Here is a 24274-nt window from a genome sequence, read left to right as displayed (position 1 = left end):
GGTGCATAACATTTTGTTTTAACTCATATTTCCAGCTTGTTTCCAATCAAAGATGTGCAGATCCAAGCTCAGAGCAAAGCCAAGTTCAGACAAAAGCAAGTTGTGACGAAGTTTATTTACAAAGGATGCAAACCTCAGAACTGGTGCTTTGAAAGTGGCAGGACCACAGGCCCCAAAGACACATCACCTCCTGTCTGGTGAATATTACAAGGACAACTGCTGCAAACACCATGCCTCCTCTTCTCCCTGCTTGTAACAGGGAACACTTGAGTACAACTCCCCATGGCAAATTCCACATGATCAAATATCCTCCAAGACGACACAAGCTGCTGGCTGCACTGAAGCTTTGTTAGGTTCTTTGCCCAGCATGGCACTACCCTGCTCTAACAGCTCTCAGAGATTCAGTGATTATCAGGAATACCGGCTTGTTGTTCCAGAGAAGCTGGTACACTGTGTCCTTTAAATGGGAGTTTACACGTTCAGACTGATAAGTGGAATATTAATAAATAACCTTACCTTCAATAAAACACCCCAAAGGCAACGGTCTCAATATCCTAAGCTAAAATAACAGGCATTTTTCTGTTCTCTTTCTCCCTCCCATTGACAACCAAAAGGTGAATTCCTATCAGGGGAACTATCGTATCTGTTCCCCATTCTATTCTGAAACTGCAGTGGGGTTGTACGTACTCCTCCGGTCCTCCCATAACAGTTGATGTTTTTCAAACTGAATTTTAGTATTTAGAAGTTGGAAGCATCTCTGCTTTAACAGTTCAATTCACATCACTTGCTATAAGTCAGTTTTTCTTCGCTTCTGTTTCTGCAGCAGGCCAAGAAACGTGGATGTGATATGGCTCTAATTCTTCTGGAGTGACATAGTCTGGAGCATTGCCCATCAGGTCCCGTCCCTTGAACGACTTAGGAAAAGCAATGACATCTCGGATACTTGGAGAGCCAACGATGAGAGAGATGAGCCTGTCAAGTCCTAGAAGCAGAAAACAAAAGGCTGAAACCCTTGTGTTGTGCTCTTGGGTTAGTTTCTCTGATTCAGAAGATCAGAAAGGTGGGAGTAGGTAATACTGCCAGACTGAAAGAATAAAACCAAAGTAAACAAGGGGAAAAAAAAAAAACTTACTCTCAACCAGTAAAAAGAGAAATAGACATGCCTAGACAGCAGATGAGCCTAGCACAATAAAGCCTTCCAATGTTACCAAAGATTCTGTGACATATCAGAGACTGCAAGACAGAGACAAGTGCCTTTTCACAAGTAGCATAACAATGGCAGGGCCACTGAGCAACAGGAACATTGTCATTGCTCTGTTTGACTGCTCAGAGCTCTTGGTCAATCAGTTCTGAAGGACTAGAGCAACCAGGAGGAATTCAGAAAGAGTAATAGCCTCTGAGTGATCGGATAGAGGGGAAAAAAATCACATTTGAAGACTGCAAGTGAAAGTGCTGCTCTTTGGCTGCTGTTGTTGATTTTACAAATGGAAACCTGAAAGATTCTAGGAAAACAAACTGACATTCCTGTAATGCTGTAAACAGTGCTGTAATGACTTCTCAAGATTCTATTCTACGACAGCTTAAGCCAATCTAGGACAGTGCTGCTGTTTCCTCACTCCCTGTGACTCCCGAGATGTAATTTATCCCTGTTGTGTACACTGTTATGTACAGGTATCTATTGTGCCCATGCTGAGACAGATCAGGACAGTATTCACTTACTGTCAGTTTAAATCTCTGAAGGAGTGAATGAAATAGAAGGCAGAAGGGAAGTGAGACTGAAGGAAAGGCCGAGATTGTGGCAGTAACCCATGGCATGAAGTAGTACCATACCATCCCATGCCTCTGGGGTTGCAGCACAGAGTACTGTACTGGCTGCACAGGAAGGAGAATTAAGATGACCCAATGTTAACATGCAGTTTGTAGAACAGTAGATAAGGACCACGGTTACAGACACCAACAGGTGATCTGGTGCTTGCAGACTAAAACACATGGAGATGCTGGGGAGGGACACCAAAACATTCTGCACTTGGTTGTGGGAGCTCTGTTTTCCTTCATAAAGTGCCACAGAGATGGAAGTATGTTGGTTGCTGCAATTTAGCACCACCAAAACAACCATCTCTGTCAGCAGGAGATGGAACTTTTGATAACAGATGAGGCTTATTCTCAAAATCTAATATACCAAAAGAAAGCCACAAGACACCAGCATTCTGGATAACTGCAAAGCACTCACCTAAAGCAATTCCTCCATGAGGGGGAGCTCCAAATTCCAGAGCCTCAAGCAGATGGGAAAGCACCTCTGAGTCCTCCTGCAAAGTTGCATAAGAAATGTTACTGAACAAGCAATGCTCTTCCTATTAGCAGCATATGAAGGTACGATGAAGTCAACCATCTCTAGGAGCTGCTTATCTGAGAAGAACGCTCCTGTTTCTCCAGAATTTAGAGCAGGAATATAAATGGAGTAGTCATTGAAAACTCTAAGAGGATGTCAGGAGACATCTGGAGGTGTTACCTTCAGCACTTTCTCCAGCACAAAACGCTGTTGTTCCGCATTATGAATTCTGATGGAGCCACCTCCAATTTCACTGCCATTCAGCACAAGGTCGTAGTGCTGGCTACGGACCTGGAAAAAGAAATCAACAACCACCTTAGGAAAGCTGGGACCTAATGGCATTTAATGCCAACCAAGCACACATACAAAGATGCTGCAAATGAAGATGTGACATAGTACAACACTGCTCTCTCAATGCATCCTTGTAATTCACAAAGGAAGAGGGTCCAAATGCTGAGGATAAAGTTTTCCACTGGATTCCTCTGGGGGGGTAACAGATTCCAAACTTCGGGATAACAAACATTTAGATCACAACATAACCAAAGAGAAAGGAAATGACTGAGAGTTTTCATTTTTTATCAAGTCCTATCAGTAGACACAGAGCAAGGCAGACTTCGAGTCGTGCCAACATTCCTCCCCTGGTTCCAGCTCCAGCAAAAACACAAAAGAAATCACACGGGCACATCTCTTCTGTGGCTTTCTCATTGCCATTTTAACAGCTATCTGCATCCATCCAGAATTCAGGCTCCATGCTGTGACTTGATCCCAAGCCTAAGCATAGAAAAAGCTCCAGCTCAAATATCAGTCCTCACAGATGCATGGACTGCTGCTGACAGAGGTGATGTCACCTCAGGGTAGCATGCAGCTTAACAGAAACTGGAACAGTGCATGTTCTTTTTCAAACTTGATCAAAACTCGAAGCAACATGGTATGGGTCAAAATATAAGATCCCTCACCTTAAGCAACAACAAGCCCCTTTTGTCAGAGGGGCACCTGGATGCTGGTTGTTAATCAGAGTAATCTCAAAGTTGTACTTTTCAAACAGATAGGTACCTAGTTTTCCACAACACACAGCCATAAAGAGGGCCAACACAGCAGGCATGGAGTTAATTACCTTTGCGGGGTTGGAATAGAGGAGGTCGGTATCTAAAGGATGAGGAGCAGTGAAGGGGTGATGCGCAGACTCCAGTTCAGAGGGATTCTCTTCCTTGGGGAGGAAAAGTGGGAAATCCACCACCCAGAGGAAGTGAAGAGCTGCAGGATCCCGCAGTACCATTCCAGTTGCCTCCAGGAGGTCAGCACTCTCCAGCCGTAGGCTTCCTAATGCAGAGCACTGCAGAAAAGAAAGGAGTTAATGAGAAGGGGCCAATTTTACTACCAGGGAGGTTGCTCGTATACCATCCAGGGACAGAGTTCTTTGTAACAGCAGCATCATATACAGTATTAGCTGTACTGTGCTGTTGCAGTAAAAACATTTTTGCCTTGTCTCCTAAAAAATATCACCTTTCTGCCAAGGCAGCAGCTCCAGGGTTTGAGGAGGGAAAAAAAAAGTCTGAGTAAGGAAGCTAGAAAAGTTTGTTTTCTTCCACGTTCCATCCTCACAGAACCCCTAGACTGACCTCAAGTTCTACATAAGCATGGATTAACAGGGAATCATATGTAATATCCTCACTTTGAAGACAGAGAAATGAAGGCACAGAAAGAAGTGACAGTTTCAGTGATCATGCAGAACATGACACCTTACGCAAATGAATGCCTGGAAGGCAATATCTACTAGCAGGAATATAGAGAGTCAAGGACAGAATCTCCTACCCTTCTGCTAATAAGCAGCCACATTTCCCTCTTACCATCTGCTTAAGGGAGACGACAGCTACCTAGGGGTCCTTGTCTCCTAGTCTGTTTAGTGCTTTAAGAAGTTGAGGTGAGAAGTGGTGCCAACTTGCTCCTGCTTCATATTCCAGCCTTCATCTTGGTTACAAACTCTTCCCAGAATATAACTGGGAGAGAAAAGCAATAGGTACACTTCATGAATTACCTGTTGCTGATGTAGCTCCAGATGCAAAGAAACAAATCAGAAGAGAAGGCTCTGGGGAGACCTCGTTGTGGCCTTCCAATATTTGAAGGGAGCATACAAACAGGAGGGGGAATGACTGTTTATGAGGGACAGGAGGGAATGGTTTTAAACTGAGACAGGGGAGGTTTAAGTTAGTTATTAGGAGGATGTTTCCACACAGAGGGTGTTGTCACACTGGAACATGTTGCCCAAGGAGGCTGTGGATGCCCCATCCCTGCAGGCATTCAAGGCCAGGCTTGGATATGGCTCTGGGCAACCTGGTGTGATGGCTGGTGTCCCTGCACATAGCAGGGGGTTGGAACTGAATGATCTTTGTGATCCTTTTCAACCCAGGCCACTCTACGATCTATTTTTGTGATCAAAGGTATTAGAATAAGGACAGGTAACTTCAAAGCCAACAGCAACAGTCCACTCACAGAAACCCAGAAATGCTTCCTACCACTCGCTTGTGGTCTCCAGCTGCCAGCAGTACCACATCATCCACCTGCATGTTCAGCGCTCGGATGAACTCCGACTGCTGCTCTTCACCAAGAAACTTGGTGAGCAGAGACTTCAAGCTCCCATCGGGCCTGCAGATAACATCCATGATTTCCTATTGCAAGATCAGTAAAAGAATATGTTTGTGTCAGTGCTGCCCTCTCTTGTCATCAACTCTTTTTATAATGAGGCTCTTTGTAAAGACTTATTATTATTATTAAAAAATTCTCCCCTACCTTCATCTGTCTACAAGTGCCTTTATATAATTTATCAATCACCGCTTCCAACATTCTAGCAGTGCTGCCATCTCACCTGGTTGAACTGGGATTTCGCAGCCTCCTTTAAGGATTCCAAGTCTTTATTTTTAAGGTATCTCTGAGGAAAGAGCAAGACAAGACATCAGAGCTCCAAGATCTACAGACAGCCCGTTCCAGAATTCAAATCTACTGTTTCTAAACATCTCATGTTCTTTGTTTCTAACAGTTCAAGAACTTGTGTTAAAAACAAGAGCTGCGGAACAAGACTGGGCTCATGACACTGGACTGCAGCTGAGTGTTTTCTCCAATGACTGCTTTCAGAAAGGGGCTTCTGTAAGCTGCAGTTTTTCTCCTCGCTCACAGTGGGTCAGCAGTGGGAGACCATGCCAATTAATTACCTCTAGCCTACAGATTACAGAGCGGGAACAAGGTTTTAAACGCTACACTGATGACAGTGAAAGCATAGCTCAGTGTGGAGGAATAACAGAACCAACCAGGCTCACCCTCACATGCAAAGGAATGCAGTAGGTGTTCCTGATCTTTTAAAAGATATTTAAAAGGTGAAGAGGCTTGAGACTCTCCTTTTGTTTTGCAAATGCACATCTTTAGTGCCCTCTGGTGGGAAGACAGTAACTTGCATTTTCTGCCAAAATTGACGAGCTCCTAAACTGAAGCCCTACTCATAGAATCAGAAAGGACCCACAAAGATTACCGAGTCCAACTCCCAGCTCTACAATGGACCACCCAAAATTCAAACCCTGTGTTTGACAGCATTGTTTAAACGCTTCTTGTGCTCTGGTAGTCTTGGTGCCATGACCACTGCCCTGGGAAGCCTGTTCCAGTTTAAAAACAAACCATGCAGATTCATGTTATTCCATTCCCTAGATATAATTGTTCAGAGAATACGCTCCTTTCTCCTTACCACCTATGCTGCAAAGACATCCACAGTCAGAGTTAAATCTGCTTCCCCATTGATATGCCAAAAATAATTCTCCATCTACTGTCAGTTGTGGATTTGATTTGTGGCATTCTCCTTACATGAGCAGAACCCAGAAACACAACAAAAGCAATCACGAGGGCATACAAACTAGCTGGCCTTTCTCCTATCAGTGCAGAGTAGTGCTGTACTATACCTGATTCTATTTTCATCTCTCCCCTGAGGGCACAATTTACTATTCAGATGCCATCCTTGACAAGCCAAAGCCCCAAGAGGCTTCCCCATCCCCAGGGGACCTTGTAGCTCTGTTCTCTTCCTGGCCTTCATGAGGACAATATATTCTTCCCATCGCCTGATCGTTTCCATTTCCCATCTGTAAAAACGCTCTGCCCAACCTGACGTCAATCACAAGCAACCCCAAGCTCCCTGAAGGACACCGCTCCCCCAGTCATAGCAGGGAACATTTCCACACCAACAAAAAGAATTCAAGTTGGTATTTTATTTCATAAGCGTACGCAGCATGTAAAAGCATCACTTACCACTCCCTGAGGGATACAAATAGCCTTGGCAGTGCCGCGGGGGTAACTGAGCACATTCTGCACAAACCCAACGTCCAATCTTCGTAAAGTATCACTGATATCCACTATCTAAGCAAGGAGGGAGCACAGGAAAAAGCTGTTGTGGTAAAAGTATGAAGCAAAAAGTAAATAAATAAATCATACTCCTGTGTCTCACTGCCTTCAAAAGCCATACTTTGGGACACCATTTCTTTGCTCAGAGAAATCAAAAGGTTCACAGAAAGAAATAAATGGGGCCAAGCTTGAATAACCATCAGAAGACTGAGGACTATAGAGACAAACAAGTAAGAGAGCGTGGAAAACCCAATACTCCTTTGGTATATTACAGGATTAAGAATCCCAGCTCACCACGTACAAATAATTTAATCAAAGATTATTTTTAAAACACTACCAGAAAGAAAAAGAAAAGCTGCACGTTTCTAGCAGGCAAACCCACACCTTCATCCCAAAGCGAGTGTCCGGCTTATCAGTCCCATAGTCAGCCAGCGCCTCCTCATATGTCATGGAAGGGAAAGGAGTCGTAATGGGGCCTCTTTCTGCAGGCCAGGAATATTGCAGGAGGCCCTCTATCAACCTCTGGATCCCAGCTTGATCTACAAATGACATCTCTATATCAATCTGGAAACAGAAAACAAGAGGGAGATTCCACACTAGCTACAGTTTTTGCCTCTGCACTGCTACTTGCAGAAACTCTCAGACTATTAAGTCAGCATAAAAGGAAACAATATATGACATTAAGTCATAGTTTGACTACATAAGACTGAGGGTGTGTTTATGATCTCCCTACAGCATGATGACTCAGGCAATGATCTCTTCAGAGTACTAAATGAGGTAATGATGACAAGGACGAACAGAGAAACCTTGAATGGACCCAGCTCTCTGCCTGGGTGTCAAGGCTGATGCAAGTGACACCCAGCTCTGCAGGACAAAAGCAGAAATGCATCATCAAGTACCACCACTGCTGCAACACAGTTCCCACATCTACTCATCAGCACCTGGAACTGAAGACAGCCAAGGACAGTTACAACTTTGTTCATGTCTCACACTGACTGCAAGGGACTGTGGCTGCAAAACACACAGAAAACAACATCCCACACCCCTAAGGCAGTATGAAAACCAACAGATACTAAGCCTTCTTAAGATAAAACATCCACAAGCTGTTTGGCTGAAGGGCAGGGTGAAAGGCAGTGCAAATTGGTTACCTGAGTGAATTCTGGCTGCCTGTCAGGCCGTGAGCCTTCATCACGGTAGCAGCGAGCAACCTGGAAGTATCTGCAAGAGTACTTACACTTAGATAACAATTAAAGGTACCTTAAATTATGGCTACAGAACCAAGCATTAAAAAGATGGCTTTGCTCCCTATGTAGTGGATACTCACAGTCCTGATTGCTGCCATTCCCTTAAATGCATGGAATCTTGATACCATACCAGCAGCTGTTCCTATCTGCAGCCATACCCTCCTGAGGTATGTGGAGATTACCAGGTGAGCTGTGCTGACAGATTTTCTGTCCTTCGGGCAGACTGTCTATATAAAGCTTATTCCTATATTGGTGCTTAAAATCAGGTTTCCATTTCAAATAGCAAAGATCTTAACTATCAAAAAAGGGTTAAGTTTGCCCTTACTGGGAAGTATTACTGCTAATGAGAATGGCTTAGCAAAAAATTGCAAGTATTTAAGGATGTCTCTTTGAAACAGAACTCTTGGCAGTAAGTTCCTGGAGAAGTCTCTAAAACATCACCCATCAAAGCAAGCAAATGCTGGACAGTGCATGCAGAGAATGGCAGTCCAAGTAACTCTTACCTGTCCAAGCCTCCAATCATCAGGAGCTGCTTGAATTGCTGAGGACTCTGAGGCAGAGAGTAGAACTTGCCCGCTTCCCTGGAAGGCACAAGGAATTCTTTTGCCCCCTGGTATGAGAAAGAAGTTCAGCAATTAAGTGGCCTCTGTTCCCAGCTGAGAGAAAGCCAAGCTGAATGCACCCAGCACACCAGTGGCCTTAGGCCACTTTCCACCCCCATTTCTTCTTTCAAAAATTCAGCTTTAACATTTTAAGCAAGAAAAGCAGAGAAAGGAGAATAGTGAGCACAGGATGGTAAAAGCATCAAGTTTACCAAAGATAACAAGACTTGAAAGAAAAGGTTAGCAAACCTTTCATCTAAATACCTGACCTAGAGAGATAAGCCATTTTCTACCACTGGTCCACACAGTCATCAACAGAAATGCTTCAATGAAGCACTCCACATCATGCTTCCTTTTTGTTGTTTGATAGCATGAGGTCATACTGCAGCCTTTCCCCCTACTATATGTTTACTTCATTCTAGGAGCTTTTTATTTTCAGTATCTTTGCCAAGCCAAAGATGAGGAAAATTATAAAGGGGCTCAAAAGCTTTGGAGTAAGATCATGGAATAGGTGCCTTGTTTACACAGGCAGCCAAGCTAAGCACTGAAATTCAGAGGCTGGTGTTGTACTTATGGACTTCTACCTTCAAAACTGTAGATAACTGAGCCATGAGCTTGCACTAGGATTGCTGAAATCAGCACTTACATGGCTGCGTTTAGGCTGGCAGGGTCAAGCCTTTATTCTAGATCCTGTGATGGAACAGTTGTTTCTGTCACCTTGCCCACTGCTTCTGCCTAATAAACCCACCTTGTACCAAGGCAGAAACAGAACTGAAGGAGACATGCAGGCTACACAATTCCGTAGGTGGCTGGAGGATGACTGTAGAAGGAGGACCAGCAGCTAATAAGAGATACATCAGCCTGCCACCTTAACAGACTGCAGTCTGTTCAAGTCCACAGACTGCTCATCTACCACAGTCTGGACTGACTGCTGCCTCAGCACACCTGTAACACAAATCCCACCCAAGCACACGTACAGTATTACTACTTCACCTTGCAGATGTGTGTTGAAAGTGGGGATATTCCTTCTCTGAGCATCAGCAAGCTAATAAGCTCAGAAAAGCCATCTTTTTCTTGCTCCTGCCTTCCTGCCTCCAGCAGCAGAGCTAAATGGAAGACAGGTCACTCCAGTGCTTCCTCAAGTGACCCACACAGAGTTGTATGGCTAGCCTATAAATAGTACTTGGAAATGAGCAAGTGGAGAGACCTTTTGTAACATCTGGTAAGTCTTTAATCATCCCCTGAAAGCTGGGTCCACTTCTGCTTCCCTGACCATTTCCTGCTCTCTATTGCCTCACACAAGAATTGGGGTTTCAATCTCAGTTAGGGCCATGTTCAGAGCTAGAAATAAAGCAGCAATTTGTTCAGCTCTGAGAGAAGGACACACGCAGTATAATGTGGAGATCTTCCTTCTCACAGCATTAGGAAGCACAGAAGTGACACAGACTAAGGAAGACTTGTGTTCTTACAAAACATCCTGATTTGCCACCTTTTGCTCCAGCCACAGGGATACATCTACCACGGAGGTCTGCTCAACTACCGAATCAGATCTAGCATCAGCAGGTTGGACACATACAGGACTTAAGCACAACTGTGAAGTGCAAGAGGAAAGGACCTATTTTCCTATCATAACATTCTATTTCTGAAGAAACTGCTGTTTCTACATTAAACAGACTGGTAACTAGCTTGGCCTGAAATAGCCATAAGGAAGATTCTCCACCTCTTGCTCAGCAAGACTAATACATAATAAACCACTCACAACAGGGATTTAAATACCAGAATTCCATATGGTAGCTACACCAACAATTCCTGGCCTGCAGGAAATGAAAGAAATATAAATCCAGAAACCGAAATGTCTTTAATAGTGCCATTATAGTAAACTACTAGTTAAGAGATAAATGCTAGGGAAATTGTGCTTAGAGGGAGATCCTTGTTTTGACAACCAGTCTTTCCCAGGACAGGACTTGCATTCAATGCAGTCTACCAGATAGAAGCTTTATTCTTTCGTGGTAATTGAATGTTCAAAGTCAAGACATAAAGGTGCCACTTCTACCCTTCCAGTCCCTCTACTATTATAAGGATCAATGCATTGTATCAGAAACTGACATACAAGCCGTTAGTGAGGGGAAGCAATGACGGTTGAGTGGCAAGTGACTATAATTCAACCATGAACTGCCTATGCCATTGCAGGAGGCTAAAATGCATTACTAATAGAAATACATACCCCTGGGGTTCTCTTAAAGAGCGTTGGAGTTTCTACATCCACAAACCCTGAGGAACAAACACAGAATATGCTGACAGCAGGGACAACAACTAGTATGACACAAAGTAGGCTAGAGAAGGGTTTATTAGTCAGCTCAAGAGGTAATCGAGCACACCATGCAGCCTCTCCAAATCTCCAGACTTCGTTGTTTGTAAGAATACCTTACACACTGACAAGTTTTAAAGGCTGAGATCCCCCAAAGCTCTGTCAGAACTGTTGAAGACAGAACTCCAGATTGGCAGAGAAGTCATTAATTCTCTATCCATTTGGAAACTAGGCTTTGGTTTCCTGACTTTAAGGGCTTCCTGATTTTAAGACCAACATAAATCCCACAAGAAATTCATCTCTTTAATACCCCTCAAGTTGGACGACCAAAAGAAGGAAACTATTTGCAAAATGCCTCTGATCGGCTATGTTCTGGACATAGCTCATTTGAAACAACTGCTTTGTGGCAAGCTAAGATACTTCAACATCCTTCTAAGTCTCCCACTACAAGCAGTGCATCCTTCCCAAGTGAGAACAGCCTGAAGTTTAAAGTTGTTTGGTACTCTCTCCTAGCAATAGGAAAGAGCAGAAAAACTCCACAACGTTGTTTGCTACAGGCTGTTCTTCAAGCACTTAACTTACCATGGTGGTTACACAGGTACTCTCGCATCCTCATCACCACCTGGGATCTCAGCCTCAGGTTGTACTGTAACTGGGAGCTGCGCAGATCCAAGTAGCGATACTGCATGCGCAAGGCCTCTGATTTCTGGTAAAAAGAAACAGAACTCAAACTGCACGTCCAATAAAGCCAGAGGACAAAAGGGGGGAAGCTGAAAAAGGATACTGCCCTGTTGCCATGACCCATGCATATCCCACAGCCTGCATGGAGAAACAGTAGTCACTGAGAGTGTCTCCAATGCATGGACACTGGTTTTTGTGGGGTTTTTTGGAAGGAAAAAAGACATGTCCACTCTGCACTAAGAGTTGCCTCAGTAAATCTCAATTTCAGCCCTCTAAATTATGGCTCCGCTGTAACAGACTGTAGTGATCCCCAGAACTTTTTAAGCTGACAAACATATCTGAAGGGTATCTTTAGATATCTGAAGGGTATCTTTAGATATCTGAAGGGTATCTTTAGATATCTGAAGGGTATCTTTAGATATCTGAAGGGTATCTTTAGATATCTGAAGGGTATCTTTAGATATCTGAAGGGTATCTTTAGATATCTGAAGGGTATCTTTAGATATCTGAAGGGTATCTTTAGATATCTGAAGGGTATCTTTAGATATCTGAAGGGTATCTTTAGATATCTGAAGGGTATCTTTAGATATCTGAAGGGTATCTTTAGATATCTGAAGGGTATCTTTAGATATCTGAAGGGTATCTTTAGATATCTGAAGGGTATCTTTAGATATCTGAAGGGTATCTTTAGATATCTGAAGGGTATCTTTAGATATCTGAAGGGTATCTTTAGATATCTGAAGGGTATCTTTAGATATCTGAAGGGTATCTTTAGATATCTGAAGGGTATCTTTAGATATCTGAAGGGTATCTTTAGATATCTGAAGGGTATCTTTAGATATCTGAAGGGTATCTTTAGATATCTGAAGGGTATCTTTAGATATCTGAAGGGTATCTTTAGATATCTGAAGGGTATCTTTAGATATCTGAAGGGTATCTTTAGATATCTGAAGGGTATCTTTAGATATCTGAAGGGTATCTTTAGATATCTGAAGGGTATCTTTAGATATCTGAAGGGTATCTTTAGATATCTGAAGGGTATCTTTAGATATCTGAAGGGTATCTTTAGATATCTGAAGGGTATCTTTAGATATCTGAAGGGTATCTTTAGATATCTGAAGGGTATCTTTAGATATCTGAAGGGTATCTTTAGATATCTGAAGGGTATCTTTAGATATCTGAAGGGTATCTTTAGATATCTGAAGGGTATCTTTAGATATCTGAAGGGTATCTTTAGATATCTGAAGGGTATCTTTAGATATCTGAAGGGTATCTTTAGATATCTGAAGGGTATCTTTAGATATCTGAAGGGTATCTTTAGATATCTGAAGGGTATCTTTAGATATCTGAAGGGTATCTTTAGATATCTGAAGGGTATCTTTAGATATCTGAAGGGTATCTTTAGATATCTGAAGGGTATCTTTAGATATCTGAAGGGTATCTTTAGATATCTGAAGGGTATCTTTAGATATCTGAAGGGTATCTTTAGATATCTGAAGGGTATCTTTAGATATCTGAAGGGTATCTTTAGATATCTGAAGGGTATCTTTAGATATCTGAAGGGTATCTTTAGATATCTGAAGGGTATCTTTAGATATCTGAAGGGTATCTTTAGATATCTGAAGGGTATCTTTAGATATCTGAAGGGTATCTTTAGATATCTGAAGGGTATCTTTAGATATCTGAAGGGTATCTTTAGATATCTGAAGGGTATCTTTAGATATCTGAAGGGTATCTTTAGATATCTGAAGGGTATCTTTAGATATCTGAAGGGTATCTTTAGATATCTGAAGGGTATCTTTAGATATCTGAAGGGTATCTTTAGATATCTGAAGGGTATCTTTAGATATCTGAAGGGTATCTTTAGATATCTGAAGGGTATCTTTAGATATCTGAAGGGTATCTTTAGATATCTGAAGGGTATCTTTAGATATCTGAAGGGTATCTTTAGATATCTGAAGGGTATCTTTAGATATCTGAAGGGTATCTTTAGATATCTGAAGGGTATCTTTAGATATCTGAAGGGTATCTTTAGATATCTGAAGGGTATCTTTAGATATCTGAAGGGTATCTTTAGATATCTGAAGGGTATCTTTAGATATCTGAAGGGTATCTTTAGATATCTGAAGGGTATCTTTAGATATCTGAAGGGTATCTTTAGATATCTGAAGGGTATCTTTAGATATCTGAAGGGTATCTTTAGATATCTGAAGGGTATCTTTAGATATCTGAAGGGTATCTTTAGATATCTGAAGGGTATCTTTAGATATCTGAAGGGTATCTTTAGATATCTGAAGGGTATCTTTAGATATCTGAAGGGTATCTTTAGATATCTGAAGGGTATCTTTAGATATCTGAAGGGTATCTTTAGATATCTGAAGGGTATCTTTAGATATCTGAAGGGTATCTTTAGATATCTGAAGGGTATCTTTAGATATCTGAAGGGTATCTTTAGATATCTGAAGGGTATCTTTAGATATCTGAAGGGTATCTTTAGATATCTGAAGGGTATCTTTAGATATCTGAAGGGTATCTTTAGATATCTGAAGGGTATCTTTAGATATCTGAAGGGTATCTTTAGATATCTGAAGGGTATCTTTAGATATCTGAAGGGTATCTTTAGATATCTGAAGGGTATCTTTAGATATCTGAAGGGTATCTTTAGATATCTGAAGGGTATCTTTAGATATCTGAAGGGTATCTTTAGATATCTGAAGGGTATCTTTAGATATCTGAAGGGTATCTTTAGATATCTGAAGGGTATCTTTAGATATCTGAAGGGTATCTTTAGATATCTGAAGGGTATCTTTAGATATCTGAAGGGTATCTTTAGATATCTGAAGGGTATCTTTAGATATCTGAAGGGTATCTTTAGATATCTGAAGGGTATCTTTAGATATCTGAAGGGTATCTTTAGATATCTGAAGGGTATCTTTAGATATCTGAAGGGTATCTTTAGATATCTGAAGGGTATCTTTAGATATCTGAAGGGTATCTTTAGATATCTGAAGGGTATCTTTAGATATCTGAAGGGTATCTTTAGATATCTGAAGGGTATCTTTAGATATCTGAAGGGTATCTTTAGATATCTGAAGGGTATCTTTAGATATCTGAAGGGTATCTTTAGATATCTGAAGGGTATCTTTAGATATCTGAAGGGTATCTTTAGATATCTGAAGGGTATCTTTAGATATCTGAAGGGTATCTTTAGATATCTGAAGGGTATCTTTAGATATCTGAAGGGTATCTTTAGATATCTGAAGGGTATCTTTAGATATCTGAAGGGTATCTTTAGATATCTGAAGGGTATCTTTAGATATCTGAAGGGTATCTTTAGATATCTGAAGGGTATCTTTAGATATCTGAAGGGTATCTTTAGATATCTGAAGGGTATCTTTAGATATCTGAAGGGTATCTTTAGATATCTGAAGGGTATCTTTAGATATCTGAAGGGTATCTTTAGATATCTGAAGGGTATCTTTAGATATCTGAAGGGTATCTTTAGATATCTGAAGGGTATCTTTAGATATCTGAAGGGTATCTTTAGATATCTGAAGGGTATCTTTAGATATCTGAAGGGTATCTTTAGATATCTGAAGGGTATCTTTAGATATCTGAAGGGTATCTTTAGATATCTGAAGGGTATCTTTAGATATCTGAAGGGTATCTTTAGATATCTGAAGGGTATCTTTAGATATCTGAAGGGTATCTTTAGATATCTGAAGGGTATCTTTAGATATCTGAAGGGTATCTTTAGATATCTGAAGGGTATCTTTAGATATCTGAAGGGTATCTTTAGATATCTGAAGGGTATCTTTAGATATCTGAAGGGTATCTTTAGATATCTGAAGGGTATCTTTAGATATCTGAAGGGTATCTTTAGATATCTGAAGGGTATCTTTAGATATCTGAAGGGTATCTTTAGATATCTGAAGGGTATCTTTAGATATCTGAAGGGTATCTTTAGATATCTGAAGGGTATCTTTAGATATCTGAAGGGTATCTTTAGATATCTGAAGGGTATCTTTAGATATCTGAAGGGTATCTTTAGATATCTGAAGGGTATCTTTAGATATCTGAAGGGTATCTTTAGATATCTGAAGGGTATCTTTAGATATCTGAAGGGTATCTTTAGATATCTGAAGGGTATCTTTAGATATCTGAAGGGTATCTTTAGATATCTGAAGGGTATCTTTAGATATCTGAAGGGTATCTTTAGATATCTGAAGGGTATCTTTAGATATCTGAAGGGTATCTTTAGATATCTGAAGGGTATCTTTAGATATCTGAAGGGTATCTTTAGATATCTGAAGGGTATCTTTAGATATCTGAAGGGTATCTTTAGATATCTGAAGGGTATCTTTAGATATCTGAAGGGTATCTTTAGATATCTGAAGGGTATCTTTAGATATCTGAAGGGTATCTTTAGATATCTGAAGGGTATCTTTAGATATCTGAAGGGTATCTTTAGATATCTGAAGGGTATCTTTAGATATCTGAAGGGTATCTTTAGATATCTGAAGGGTATCTTTAGATATCTGAAGGGTATCTTTAGATATCTGAAGGGTATCTTTAGATATCTGAAGGGTATCTTTAGATATCTGAAGGGTATCTTTAGATATCTGAAGGGTATCTTTAGATATCTGAAGGGTATCTTTAGATATCTGAAGGGTATCTTTAGATATCTGAAGGGTATCTTTAGATATCTGAAGGGTATCTTTAGATATCTGAAGGGTATCTTTAGATATCTGAAGGGTATCTTTAGATATCTGAAGGGTATCTTTAGATATCTGAAGGGTATCTTTAGATATCTGAAGGGTATCTTTAGATATCTGAAGGGTATCTTTAGATATCTGAAGGGTATCTTTAGATATCTGAAGGGTATCTTTAGATATCTGAAGGGTATCTTTAGATATCTGAAGGGTATCTTTAGATATCTGAAGGGTATCTTTAGATATCTGAAGGGTATCTTTAGATATCTGAAGGGTATCTTTAGATATCTGAAGGGTATCTTTAGATATCTGAAGGGTATCTTTAGATATCTGAAGGGTATCTTTAGATATCTGAAGGGTATCTTTAGATATCTGAAGGGTATCTTTAGATATCTGAAGGGTATCTTTAGATATCTGAAGGGTATCTTTAGATATCTGAAGGGTATCTTTAGATATCTGAAGGGTATCTTTAGATATCTGAAGGGTATCTTTAGATATCTGAAGGGTATCTTTAGATATCTGAAGGGTATCTTTAGATATCTGAAGGGTATCTTTAGATATCTGAAGGGTATCTTTAGATATCTGAAGGGTATCTTTAGATATCTGAAGGGTATCTTTAGATATCTGAAGGGTATCTTTAGATATCTGAAGGGTATCTTTAGATATCTGAAGGGTATCTTTAGATATCTGAAGGGTATCTTTAGATATCTGAAGGGTATCTTTAGATATCTGAAGGGTATCTTTAGATATCTGAAGGGTATCTTTAGATATCTGAAGGGTATCTTTAGATATCTGAAGGGTATCTTTAGATATCTGAAGGGTATCTTTAGATATCTGAAGGGTATCTTTAGATATCTGAAGGGTATCTTTAGATATCTGAAGGGTATCTTTAGATATCTGAAGGGTATCTTTAGATATCTGAAGGGTATCTTTAGATATCTGAAGGGTATCTTTAGATATCTGAAGGGTATCTTTAGATATCTGAAGGGTATCTTTAGATATCTGAAGGGTATCTTTAGATATCTGAAGGGTATCTTTAGATATCTGAAGGGTATCTTTAGATATCTGAAGGGTATCTTTAGATATCTGAAGGGTATCTTTAGATATCTGAAGGGTATCTTTAGATATCTGAAGGGTATCTTTAGATATCTGAAGGGTATCTTTAGATATCTGAAGGGTATCTTTAGATATCTGAAGGGTATCTTTAGATATCTGAAGGGTATCTTTAGATATCTGAAGGGTATCTTTAGATATCTGAAGGGTATCTTTAGATATCTGAAGGGTATCTTTAGATATCTGAAGGGTATCTTTAGATATCTGAAGGGTATCTTTAGATATCTGAAGGGTATCTTTAGATATCTGAAGGGTATCTTTAGATATCTGAAGGGTATCTTTAGATATCTGAAGGAATATCTAAAGGAACAACCAAATGGTGATACATTCTTATCGCAGACAGGAAAATTAAACTACTGCAGATGGTGGGAATTGCCCGGGAGATGTAACAAGGAAGGGACAGCACGTAGTTCTCCCAGTTCTTACACCTATGTATCAGTCACACAGTCAGTGGCACAGAGAAGAACTTAACAGCAGTGCCTCCCATATTCCACAGAGACATTAAGAATAACCTTTTATCAGACTGTGTATTTACAGACGAAAATCCAACTAGCTACTCACCCAGATAAGACTAAGCACACTTGCCTTAAAACAGCATTATGTTGGCAGGTTCTCTTTCACACTCAAAAGCTAGCATAGCCTGAATTTCTTCCACTTTTCCCTTTACCATCTGTTCTTAGTGTGGTATTTTAAAACTCTCTGCACTGGAAACGTTCAAGCCTTGTTTTCTGTATAAGCCCAATTAGAAGTGCCACCTCACCCCTAACAATACACACACCCCTCTTCTAAAGCACTGCTCAGATGAAGCTCTCCCAGATGTTTTGCCATTGCCCTGGGCAAATTCCTGACCTACTGAAAACCCACTGTCTTGGTATAAGGGACGAATGCAGGCACCTTGATGAAATCTTTGATTTCAAAGGGCAGCTTCTTGCAAAAGTTGAGAACCTCTGCAGTCTCTGCCTTGACTTCAATGTCCCCTGTTGGCATTTTCTGCAGAAAAAGGCAAGGGAAAAAACAGATTCAAAACTTAAGAGTTGGACAAAGGTATTTTAAAGACCATCAGTGGAAATAAACCAAATCCAATCCATATCATTAGCCTCTCTACCTGTTCACACAGTATAACTCAGAACTTCTCTCAAGTACAGATCTCTCCTCGATTTCCCTCAGTGAAATCACACAGAGTGAATGTTAGAGTACGTTAGACTTCAATAAATGTCCAAAATGCAACTTGGGAGGAACTTCCCAGAATTTCCAGTTCTGAACACCAGTTCTCAGAACCAGCATTCTTATCCTGAGGGAAAGCAGAGAGCCTCTCCCTACTCAGCACTGTGCCACACTGAGATTCATTTCATCCCCTGGAACTCTTTACGCAGCAGAGAAAAGTATATACAATCTTCTGACAAAATAAGTGATTAAAAGAAATACAAGTCATAGTTTGAAGACAGAATCTCTTATGGACATCTATAAGGGGTTATAGCAAATAAGAAAAACCAAAGCAACACCCACAGCTATAAACCCAGTGTTTTCTTTCCAGGTCTGCCAATGATGCAGGATGCAGACAATCCAGACAGGCTACCTGCATTACAATGAGAACGGAGAAGTGCACTTTTAAAAGAAAAACAGTATTAAATCTTTGTTTCCTATACAATGAGAAACAGGAATCTATTGAGAGATTAGGAGGCCATCACTTACTGAGGAACATGGTGACTATACTTATTGTTAGAAAATAAAGAAGTGAACTCAACCATAATTTGAAAGACTGAAAAGTTGCTTTTCCCTGGTTCTCATTATCCTTTCAAAGAGCAGAATATAATTCCTGGGTGTCTGTAATGTGCTGTGACTCTTCCTAAGCTATTTGTCACAGCAGTTACTCCTGCCTCACAATCTCTAAGGAAAGGCTGACACAAAGCACAGAACATAACTGCCTGTGGCAAAGCTATGACACACATAAAAAACCGTAACCCCACTGCCCAGTGTTCCTCTCCCAAAGGAATAAAAACCTTGAGAGACCTCAGCATCCTCACCAGATTCTCCTGCCCTGGGGGCCGAGGAGACACGATGCCAGTCACTCGCACAACAGATTCCACTGGGGCATCGGACAGCAGCTTCCTCACATGAGAATGTGCCTGCAAGGAGATGCCAATGTATCTCGAAAACTCAAAAAGCACCATGCCTTGTTTCTAAATGGTCCACTTGAATCTGGGACCAGTGCTCACAAAACCAGAGGAAACAGTACCAGCAGTCCTGCAGCAGCATCACAGCAGGGCCCTCTGCTTAAGTACCTTGCTCTGTCCTTAATATCTGCTGGACACAAATGATACTTAGGTAGCACTTACTTCATCCTGTGGAATGATGATCTGGGTGAGGCCCTGGAAATCCCTCAAAACCAGGAACAGGCCTTGTCTGAATCCACAAAAAAGAAAACATAAAAGGGAAAAGAGTTTTGCCAAAATCCAGTCATCTTCTGCTCTTTGAATCAATGCACGTGGCAGAAAGTTATTGTCTATGTCTTGTTACTAATAACCTAAAGCACTTCACAAGTACGCACATCCAAACAATCTGATTCAGACTACTGAGTCACAAACAACATGCAAGTAACCAGAAGATACAGTATCTTAACTTGAACATTATATGTGCAACTCACACTCCTAGACCAAGCATCACAAATATCAATCTTAGCTGCAATAGTGGTAACTGCTGTTATGCTTGAAGCTGTCCTATGAAACACATTCTGTGTTTAAAGGCAAAAGCCCAACAATCTCAATAATCACAACGCTGCTCCTGAAACCTCACCCACAGCTGCTCAGAGATGCTTATGTTGGCCTCACATAACCAGTGTTGACCATCACTGCAAAGCAATGCTGGATAAAAGGCAGTCCCTCTGCAGCATATAACACAAAAGGCCATTTTTCAGTGGGAATTATTCTGCTCAAAGCTATAGGACATGCCTCCTTTTTACTAGCACATATCCAGGCACGCAACAAGTAAGAGCTGCAATACAAACAAGCTTTTCAGTCTGCATTTGACTAATGCACCACTTTAGGGTTCATTAACCATGGGTAAAATGCACATTAGGGGCGGTTATGCCACACCACCAATGGCAAGTTGCTGGAATGGATATAGCCTGCTCACTGGCTTCTCTTAGCATATCCTTTTCAAGGAAAGATGCATTATTAGCTGCTACAAGATTAAAACAATACACTGTTTATATTGAAAAAAATCTAATCCATAGAAAAGGAACTAAAAGCTGTCTGAATGTCTTACTACTACATATAAAGAGAGTGGTTATAGTTAGCTGCTTATGGGTGGGCAATTAGTATTCACATCAAACTCCAGAATGTGAAACATTGCTGTGGCATGGCTCCCAGCTGCTCAGCCACACGTGAGAAGGGGACACAAGATGCAAAAGGAAACTGAAAGCATGCAGAAGTGTATGAATGCAGGCCTAGAGCGTGTGCTGGCTCTGCCCATGAAGCAGCTCTGTTCTCACAGTGGTCTGAGCTCACCTTTGGTACTGAATCCACCCACACAGCGTGACCTCCTGTCCCACATGAGCAGCACGCAGCTCTCCACAGGTGTTGGTCCGAGCAACAAAGCTATTAACGTCTAGAATCAAAAAAAAAAGCAAAGAAACTTAGGCTGGCTGTAGGGATGGGGCAGCCTCTGCCACTGCCTCATTGCTTTTATTACTGGGAGTAAGTTCCTTACAAGTCCAGCCTCTCTTTTAGCTTGAAGCCACTTCCCCTCGTCTCACCCCACAGACCCAGCTGAGTATCCCGCTCACCTGGAGCCCGGGGCGCCCAGCCGCTGCTCAGCCGGGCCCACTGGGCACCCAGCCGAGGTAACACCGTACGTACGAACCGCAGGACATCGAGGACAGGCATCGCTCCCCCCGGCCCCACTGAGGAGGCTATAAGGACCGGCAGCCACCAGGCACCGCCCACAAGATGGCGGGCGGGGCGGGGCGCCGCGGGGACTGACGGGACGGGTGTTCAAATGGCGGGCGGGCGGCCGATGGGCTCCGTTATAGAGATGGAGGGCGCGATGCGGACGCTGCCCAGCAGCGGGAGACCATCCGGCACCGGGCGGCTGTCCCGGGGGCCGCTGTCAGGGCGGAACTACGGGCTGAGTCCCGGCAGCCGCCTGCTGCCGCCGCGCTTCCAGGTAGGGCCGTCCCTCGGAGGCCGCTGAGCCCTGAGGGGAGGCGATGTGTTATGGATGTTTGTCCTTCGTTTCTAGGAGAACGCGGATCCGCAGAAGATGGCGTTCCTCCTGCGCAAGCAGTGGGCCCTGTACAGCGTGAGCCCTCTGTACAAGTTCTCCAACGCCCAGCTGAAGGACTACGCCCGCATGTTGAGTGTCTTCGTTGCCGCCGAGAAGCAGAAGGGGCTGGCAGTGGATGTGGATGGCGAGCTGGGCGTCAGGGTGGCCATATCCAGCCTGCCCGAGCTGAGGGGCAGCGAGCAGGACCCCGCCGCTGTGCTCGTGCAGGTGGGGGCCCTGCGGGTGTGATCCATAGCTATGGGCACAGCTGGGGTCAGGGCAGGACCACAAGTGAACTGAATGAGCTTTAAAGAGAAGGCCCTGATGGGGAGCAGCTGAGGGAATGGGATCATCGCTTTGTACAGCAGCCTGAAAGGAGGCTGTGGTGAGGAGGGATCAACCTCTGCTCCTGGTAACAGCCATAGGATGAGAGGGAATGGCCTCAGGTTGTGCCAGGGGAGGTTCTGTTTGGGCATTAGGAACAATTTCTTCTTAGGAGTGTTGAGGCAGCACAGGCTGGTGGAGGTGGTGGAGGGATATGGCACTGAAGGACGTGGTCAGTGGGCATGGCAGGGACAGGCTGATGGCTGGACTGGATGACCATAGTGGCCTTCTCCAACCGTAATGATTCTGTGATTCTTTTCTCCTTCACAGCTTTCCTTGAGGTCATCAGGTTCCCCAAAAAACTCCGAAGAGAAGCTGATATGGTCGGGATGGTTCTGCTGTGTGGCTGGAGATGATCTTTTAGAGAATTTGCCGCCCAGCTTCACTTGTTTACCTTTGTTCCTTGTTAACGGGGCGGAGAGTTACACAGCCATCGTTGGAAGTTGGTTCCAGAAGACTTTTGACTGCTGTTTCCGTCGTTTAGCCATCAGCCCTCTCAATCTCACTTGGATGGCAGCGATGTGGACTGGATGCAAAGTGGACAAAAACGCAGCTGCCATCGAACTCCTTTTCTCTGTCCCTCACCTGCCTCAGCCTCTGGATATTTCGTATGCCATTCACCCCGAGGATGCAAAAGCTCTGTGGGACACAATCCAAAAAACTCCAGGAGAGATCACTCAGGAAGAGGTGGATGTCTTTATGGAATGCCTTTATTCCCACTTCCACAGACACTTTAAGATCCACTTGTCGGCTACAAAGCTGGTGAAAGTTTCGACGGGAATTGCCTCAGCACACTGTGATGGGATCATAAAAGTGAGTTTTATGCTAACACAGCATGCTAGCCTAATACCAGACAAGTAGGATAGCTCTGCTTTCTAGAAATGCCTTCCTCTTAAAAAGAAACTGGCAGCCTTCAGTACTAATAGCTTCCTACTGGAAGTCAGAGGGCTGCAATAGGAGCAGCATGGAGTCAGGAGTGTTTCTGCTCCATATCCTGGATCAAAATTGTTTTTAAAGAGACTATTTTGCAGACAACTGTAAATCTGACTGCATTCATTTGCCCTAATTATCTAAGGGCATGCAAATGACCCATCATTTTCTTGTTTTCTTTTCCTTAACAGTTTCTACAAAGCCAATACCTGATCGGAGTGCTGATGCTACTGACAGAACTAGCGATCTCTCAGATACAGTGAGACTCAGCTCATCTTTACACCCAGAGAGTCTTACCAATGGAAGCTGATAAGCCTACTGCAAATTCATTCTTGCAGCACTTTTTCTTCTGATCTCTAATTCCTGTGTGTAACTACTGCATTTAAATCTGTAGCCATAATGTGATATGCAGAAAAGACATTTAACCCTACAGTAGCTTGTTAAGCACCTGTCAGTTATAGTCACTCCTGTTTGTATATATTTCTCTGCTGAGGACTAGGAGATAAAGCTGCAAGTTCCTGGATGTGACTTATTGATGGGTTTTTCCATTATTGCTGGTGTTAGCAGTTTTGGTTATCACTTAACTGACAGCACCAGCTATACAGCTGCACTCTTGGGCTGTGAGCTATATGTCAGTCACTTCATTTTTAGCTAATTAAGGCTGGCTATTAATGGTCATAAAACGTTCATCTACTCCCTAGCTGAGCAAGGTGAAAAGTATGACAGTTCCCATGGTTCCAGCTCTGGTCCTCACAAGGTTAATGTGTTAGAAATTGAAATCAGCATGAAGTAGAGATTTAATGTGCTTTGCCTGGTAGTTTATTGCCTTGGGTGGAATGCTGTAGGCTGGAGTTCTGAGTTGGAGCTCTTGGTGCTAGAACTTTATATTTGATCTCATTCTATAGCAGGCAGCAGTCCAGACGTTGACCTCTGAACTGTGTGAACCGAAAGGGAGTAGAAGTGCTATGACTTGTATTACAGTACCCCATAAACATTTTTAGCTCTTTTCCCCCAATTGACTAGAGAAGAACAGCACGTTTGACTCAATGTATGCTTGTATTTTATTTTAGATTTTTTTTTATTAACCTGACTAAACTGTTAAGCTTTGCTGCTCACAGTATTATCCAATGCGTAAAGCCTAATTTCCTGTGGAATTCACTTGTAATAACTTGTGCAGAGTTTTTGAAACCCAATCAGTTAAATATATTGTGACCTACCTGTAAGCAGGAAAACAAGGTGTGAGTTTACCAAACCACGAGGTTAGGACACATACATCAAATCCCCCTAAAAGGAGTGGGCTTGTTCCTCCATCACCCCAGCAAGGCTGAGAT

The 24274-nt window shown here is 42.1% G+C and overlaps 2 protein-coding genes across 2 annotated transcripts; one reads left to right on the top strand and one right to left on the bottom strand.

Annotated features, from left to right (window-relative positions):
* On the bottom strand, positions 1-21312 carry DARS2 (aspartyl-tRNA synthetase 2, mitochondrial). Its single transcript, XM_072342741.1, has 17 exons — positions 21151-21312; positions 20873-20972; positions 19703-19769; positions 19391-19492; positions 18261-18356; positions 11443-11566; positions 10777-10823; positions 8454-8560; positions 7855-7924; positions 7091-7270; positions 6614-6721; positions 5193-5255; positions 4843-4995; positions 3444-3662; positions 2510-2620; positions 2231-2306; positions 1-982 (listed from the first exon to the last, which is right to left on the bottom strand). Exons 1-17 carry the CDS (start codon positions 21248-21250, stop codon positions 795-797), a joined length of 1911 nt encoding a protein of 636 aa, XP_072198842.1. The 5' UTR covers positions 21251-21312; the 3' UTR covers positions 1-794.
* Positions 21313-21328: 16 nt separating this feature from the next.
* On the top strand, positions 21329-24170 carry CENPL (centromere protein L). Its single transcript, XM_072342740.1, has 4 exons — positions 21329-21530; positions 21606-21857; positions 22284-22826; positions 23135-24170. The coding sequence occupies exons 1-4, from the start codon at positions 21363-21365 to the stop codon at positions 23204-23206; spliced, it is 1035 nt and encodes a 344-aa protein (XP_072198841.1). The 5' UTR covers positions 21329-21362; the 3' UTR covers positions 23207-24170.
* The last annotated feature ends 104 nt before the right edge of the window (positions 24171-24274 follow it).

This window comes from Excalfactoria chinensis, chromosome 8 (genome assembly GCF_039878825.1).
Source record: "Excalfactoria chinensis isolate bCotChi1 chromosome 8, bCotChi1.hap2, whole genome shotgun sequence".
In the NCBI taxonomy this organism is placed as follows: Eukaryota; Metazoa; Chordata; class Aves; order Galliformes; family Phasianidae; genus Excalfactoria; species Excalfactoria chinensis.
This window is presented reverse-complemented; position numbering and strand designations above follow the sequence as displayed.

Excerpts from the sequence above, each read along its gene's own strand:
- DARS2 (XM_072342741.1), bottom strand. The coding sequence starts at position 21,250 with ATGCCTGTCCTCGATGTCCTGCGGTTCGTACGTACGGTGTTACCTCGG. Across the intron at positions 19,770-20,872 it reads GGGTGGATTCAGTACCAAAG|ACAAGGCCTGTTCCTGGTTT; the intron begins GTGAGCTCAGAC and ends TTGTGGATTCAG. Across the intron at positions 3,663-4,842 it reads CTGGAGACCACAAGCGAGTG|TGCTCTGCATTAGGAAGCCT; the intron begins GTAGGAAGCATT and ends TCTTTTCTGCAG.
- CENPL (XM_072342740.1), top strand. The coding sequence starts at position 21,363 with ATGGCGGGCGGGCGGCCGATGGGCTCCGTTATAGAGATGGAGGGCGCG. Across the intron at positions 21,531-21,605 it reads TGCTGCCGCCGCGCTTCCAG|GAGAACGCGGATCCGCAGAA; the intron begins GTAGGGCCGTCC and ends CTTCGTTTCTAG. Across the intron at positions 22,827-23,134 it reads ACTGTGATGGGATCATAAAA|TTTCTACAAAGCCAATACCT; the intron begins GTGAGTTTTATG and ends TTTCCTTAACAG.